The sequence below is a fragment of the Uranotaenia lowii genome, chromosome 3 (genome assembly GCF_029784155.1).
Source record: "Uranotaenia lowii strain MFRU-FL chromosome 3, ASM2978415v1, whole genome shotgun sequence".
Taxonomy (NCBI): Eukaryota; Metazoa; Arthropoda; class Insecta; order Diptera; family Culicidae; genus Uranotaenia; species Uranotaenia lowii.
Window position 1 is genome coordinate 254,561,186 of NC_073693.1, and position 5,750 is coordinate 254,566,935.

The following is a 5,750-nucleotide window of genomic DNA, read 5'->3' on the forward strand; positions in this document are numbered from 1 at the left end:
GGAATTATTTTAGAGCAAACCCTTTTTGTATCTACCTAAATCATCCTAAAATAACCTAATTCTGTTCAACCTTAAAATATTAAAAAAAAAAACATAGTTTATGTTTGCGGTTCAAATCAGATTCGTTTTCTTATTTGTAAACTCGATTAAAAATTAAAATTTTAGTTAGAAACTTGGTGTTTGAATACCTAAGCAGATTTGAGTAATGTATTCAGTCTGTAATGCCTCAATGGGTTTAGACTAAGCCGTAAATATATTTTATTGGTTTTCATATTGCATATGAAAGATAAACACATCATTTATTTGCAATATGAAAACCAATAAAATATATTTCCAGCTTAGTTTTCGTTCCCTTGACCAATAAAAATTGATAAAAAATTTATTGTATAGCAAGAATCTTGTTTTAATATTTTCTTAAGTTAGACCACATTTAACAAAACACGAAATAATCAAAATGAATCTAAATTTTATTTTATAGGTATTTGTGGGTTTTGCGGGATTGTGTTTCCAACTGAATCTGATTAAATATAAAATTTAATCTTTGAACCTAGAATTTCAACAATATATCTGCGATCTCCTACTATTTGAATCCCTAATGAAATTCTCACATTGATAAATCTGTCTTGACTATAAAATTAAACTACGAGTTGAACTCATTTTAATGGTTGTGCTAAACGTAAAAACTTATGCTACACAAATAACACACGACGTATTACAGGACACGACACTTAACGTTTTTACTAACGGAAAAAGGAATTAAATTTACCTTTTTTGTCGACCGGTTTCGGGCTCGATGTTGCCCATCTACAGGACGATGTCCGACTGACTAGATGAAGGAAAAACACTAATACATGTTCATACTATCCAATAGTATTCGTCGAAGGGTGGTCGGGTTGTTGAAAACTTGGTTTGAGCAGGTTGAAAAGCGGTGATATGATTGGAGCGTCATCCTCGTTCATAAGTGGCCTTTCCGATGTAGTGATATACATGGATTCCCATGCGTTTAAATGTGACGCTTTGCGTACACATTTTTTGAACTTAACCTTTCCCCAATCTATGTGATGATTAAGTTCTGACGCGTGGGCTGCTACACTTGATTCGTTGCTCCTGCTGTTATCTACTGCGTTTTTGTGCTCTTTTATTCTGGTTCTGAATTTCCGTCTGGTTTGCCCAATATAGACGGCCGGGCAGTTTTGACATGGAATCTCATAAATTCCAGATCTCTCTTCCGGTGGCACTTTGTCTTTTAGAGCAACCAGTCGATCTTTTAAAGTGTTTGAACTTTTGTAAGCCACTTTCAGACCATGTTTAGAGAGAATCTTACAGATACTATTTGTCAGTGGTGGGTGGTACGGCAGGCTGACTCTTTGGGATTCATCTCTTTCTGGTTTCAATGTGGTTGCGTTGCTACGGAGCTTTTTTCTTTCGTGTTTTCGGAGAATTTTGCTGACGAATTCTTGATCGTATCCGTTTAATTCACCAGCCTGCAAGATTTTTTGCTTTTCTAGTTCGAATTCATGGCTCTCCATCGGTATGTTGTACAGACGGTGGGCCATCGAATGAAAGGCAGCTTGCTTTTGCGCTCCAAAATGGTTTGAATCAACCGTAATATAGCGATCTGTTGACGTGGGTTTACGATAAATTCCGAATTTCACCGTGTTATCTTCTTTTCTGGAAATTAACAGGTCGAGGAATGGAAGTTTCCCATCAACTTCTTTTTCGACGGTAAATTTAATCGAACTATGCTGGTTGTTCAAAACCTCAAGCGTTTGCGGGAGATACCGTTCCTTTACGGTGGCGAAGATATCATCAACATAACGCCACCAAACACGAGGGAAAAGTTTCTCCCGTTTTTCGAGATCTGTTTCGAAGTCACTCATGAAGAGTTCAGCCAGTAGGGGGGATAATTTACTTCCCATGCTGAGGCCGAAGGTTTGCTGCCTTTCATTCGATGGCCCACCGTCTGTACAACATACCGATGGAGAGCCATGAATTCGAACTAGAAAAGCAAAAAATCTTGCAGGCTGGTGAATTAAACGGATACGATCAAGAATTCGTCAGCAAAATTCTCCGAAAACACGAAAGAAAAAAGCTCCGTAGCAACGCAACCACATTGAAACCAGAAAGAGATGAATCCCAAAGAGTCAGCCTGCCGTACCACCCACCACTGACAAATAGTATCTGTAAGATTCTCTCTAAACATGGTCTGAAAGTGGCTTACAAAAGTTCAAACACTTTAAAAGATCGACTGGTTGCTCTAAAAGACAAAGTGCCACCGGAAGAGAGATCTGGAATTTATGAGATTCCATGTCAAAACTGCCCGGCCGTCTATATTGGGCAAACCAGACGGAAATTCAGAACCAGAATAAAAGAGCACAAAAACGCAGTAGATAACAGCAGGAGCAACGAATCAAGTGTAGCAGCCCACGCGTCAGAACTTAATCATCACATAGATTGGGGAAAGGTTAAGTTCAAAAAATGTGTACGCAAAGCGTCACATTTAAACGCATGGGAATCCATGTATATCACTACATCGGAAAGGCCACTTATGAACGAGGATGACGCTCCAATCATATCACCGCTTTTCAACCTGCTCAAACCAAGTTTTCAACAACCCGACCACCCTTCGACGAATACTATTGGATAGTATGAACATGTATTAGTGTTTTTCCTTCATCTAGTCAGTCGGACATCGTCCTGTAGATGGGCAACATCGAGCCCGAAACCGGTCGACAAAAAAGGTAAATTTAATTCCTTTTTCCGTTAGTAAAAACGTTAAGTGTCGTGTCCTGTAATACGTCGTGTGTTATTTGTGTACGAGTTGAACTTGCTGAATCTGATTTTTTTATTTTACTCCGGATCCGAATCCTAATTTCTGAACCTGAATTCGAAATCAGAATTCCAAATCTGACTACGAATCTTCAATCTAAGTTCTTAATAATAATTTCTTTTAATTATGAAACAACAAGCGAAATTCGTTTCAAATCCCTCAACCAAAAATCTCTTATTTGAATTCTGGATTTTCATTTTTTAATATATTCTCTTTCTTTAGTTATTTTTTTGTAATTTATTTTGTAAATAAAAAAAATGCGAATGATGAAACTGTATCGGATTTTTTTAAAATTTTCTATCACCATTATTAAACTTTCTTAAGTTCCAGATCTACAAAAGACTCAAAGTTTAAATTTTGAAATTGTTGTTATTATAATTTTACGAATTTTTCACATTCCGAAATATTGAGTTTCGAATGCGGAAAAAGCAACTAGTTGAGGTTTTATATTCAAAACCAAGATTCAAATCAGGTTTTTTTACTCAATGATAATCCAAACTGAATCTCAACAACAACAACAACAAAAAACTGTTTAAAGAATGCAAAATATGTTCACATATTTTTTTCTTAAGCTTACCAGATTTTTCTCCGTTTATGGCCGTGCCGTTCAAATTTAGGCTCTTAAAAATCTGTGTTTTATATCAAAACACATAAGTCAATTAATAAACACATTTAAGGTTTCTTAAAAACCATTCATGTCAATTTTGATAATATTTGCTCAAGAAATTCGGACGCAAATATATAATTGATGAATCAATTCAAATTTTCGTTTGATTTTTCAAATAATTTGAACAAGTTCGAACAACATCTGGACAAGCTACCAAGCTAATTCCTATCTTATTAAAATATGATATTCGGGACTAAATTTCTATCAACAAGTGAGACATTCTTTGAAAAACTGTAGAAGAATTGTTGACCTAAAACAAGAGTTAGAGGTTTTGGCTTTAGTTCTGATTCGGGATTATTATTCTTGAATCGTTTTAATCGTCTATCAAAATTTTATTATAAATTTGAAATTTTGAGTTTAGAGAAGAACATTTTGCTTGACTTTTTTGATATTCATGGGGGGGTTTAACCCCCAACCACATCCCTCCCCCCCCAGCAGGATTATTTTCTGCGACTACCCCTATTTCGTGGAAGGTTAAAATGCGCATGTTTTGGTAAGTTTTAAAATAATTTTTCTGACTACGTCAATTTGATGTCCCATCGACCTAAAAACTTTTGATAAACTTCTAATCATGAGTAGCGAATCCGACAAATAGCAAAGTATATTGCTGCAAAAGAAGTTAAGTAAATTGGTACTCAAAATACTCATATCTAAATATCTCCAGATCAACATGAAAAAATTATCGCAAGATCGAATCAAAAAGAAACCGATATAATCGATTTTTCACAGGCCGAAGAATCCAACCAAACAATCTGAAATCCGAGTTAAAAGATCAATCTTTCAAAGATCTACCAATCCTAGTTCAAGCGCTCTTACAGCTTGTTGTACATCTATATCTTTTACTTTCTTCACTTCGCTTTTATAACTTTCATTTCTTTGTTGATTTCAAGTGTTTCTGAAAGCAAATAAATATTAAATAAGGGAACAGCATTTCGTGCCTATGTTTTATTAATTGTTTTTGGAAGATTTCGGAGTCCTGAATTCGAAGCATTGGTCAGATTTTGTCTATCGTTTCTGGTTTTGATGATATGGAGTGTGGAAATATTAAAAATTGATTGATTTTGAGCAATATCGATCATTGGAAACTGATGCATCAACAAACCTACATGAAAAACAAAAACTGATTTTGAATGTATTTATTATCTTCCATGCAATCAATGATCCAGATTTCTCCTCAATATTCAAGTTTCAGAGGTATAACGCTTTGAAGAAACTTATTTCTACAATTTTTAAAAATCCATTTAAATAACATGACAACTCTTTTTGACATCAATGAAGAAAATCTTTGAGTATTTGATATTAAAGATATGAACTCATTTAAGGACTTTTTGAAGACTGCAAAACGAATTGATGCATGCTTTGAGAAATATCCAAAATTAAATTTGGTGGAAAAGTTCTTAAAAATTTCGTCAAAACTTCCGTATTTTGCTGAATTGATAAGAATAAACAATAATTAAACTTCTATAATTTTTTTCTCAGAAGAAAAAATTAACTCGCGATCTTCGAAAATTTTCAACATTGCAAAAAAAAATTATTTTTTTTTACAAATTGTTGTAATGTTCTGCAGTTTTATCAAACAAGTGCACAATTTAATTGAATGAATTCTTATCTTTTTTTTTTTCACAGTTATCTCGAAAACGAGAGCTGTTAGAAAAACAATGATTGCATCTTTCGAATAAGCGCCTACGAATTAGCCAAAATAAGCTTTATGTTCTTTGCACTTCCGGAAAATTGTGAACTTTTTTTGCCTCGTGTTATCAAAAAATTAAAAATATTTTAATACATATTATAGGTTATCTTTGGTTCTTTTTTCACCTGAAATCTTAAATAGGCACACTCCATTATTCAATCATAACAACCCACGTTAGAAGCCTGATACACTGGGGCAGCAAGAAGTATCGATTGATGCTAAAGTGATCTAATTGTGGCTTATCTGGTCCAGTTAATCGGACTGCTGCGCACACTTTCGTTGATCGAGGCGCAGAATCGACATTCCCATTATGGGAATCCTTCGCTCGAACCTGTTGGCGAGATGCTGTTCCTGCTCAGTAGAAGTGGTGAGGAAACAGTTATGAAATTGATTAATGATTTCTAATCGATTTGCTGCTGCTGCCATAAACGTTTCCGACGACACGCTGGGCCAACCAAGAGTGGCCTCACCGAATCAGCTGGATCGATCAACTACTTCTTCTACTACCGGTTTCGGTCGTCTGATCCGATCTGATGAGCATTCAGACTGATTGATGCGGGCTT

General features: G+C 35.1%; 1 protein-coding gene across 1 annotated transcript; it reads right to left on the reverse strand.

Annotated features, from left to right (window-relative positions):
• Positions 1–860: 860 nt before the first annotated feature.
• Positions 861–1,919, reverse strand: LOC129753302 (uncharacterized). The gene has a single exon (XM_055749104.1). The coding sequence runs from the start codon at positions 1,917–1,919 to the stop codon at positions 861–863; it is 1,059 nt and encodes a 352-aa protein (XP_055605079.1).
• Positions 1,920–5,750: the final 3,831 nt, after the last annotated feature.

Coding starts and splice junctions, on each gene's coding strand:
- LOC129753302 (XM_055749104.1), bottom strand. CDS start 1,919: ATGGGAAGTAAATTATCCCCCCTACTGGCTGAACTCTTCATGAGTGAC.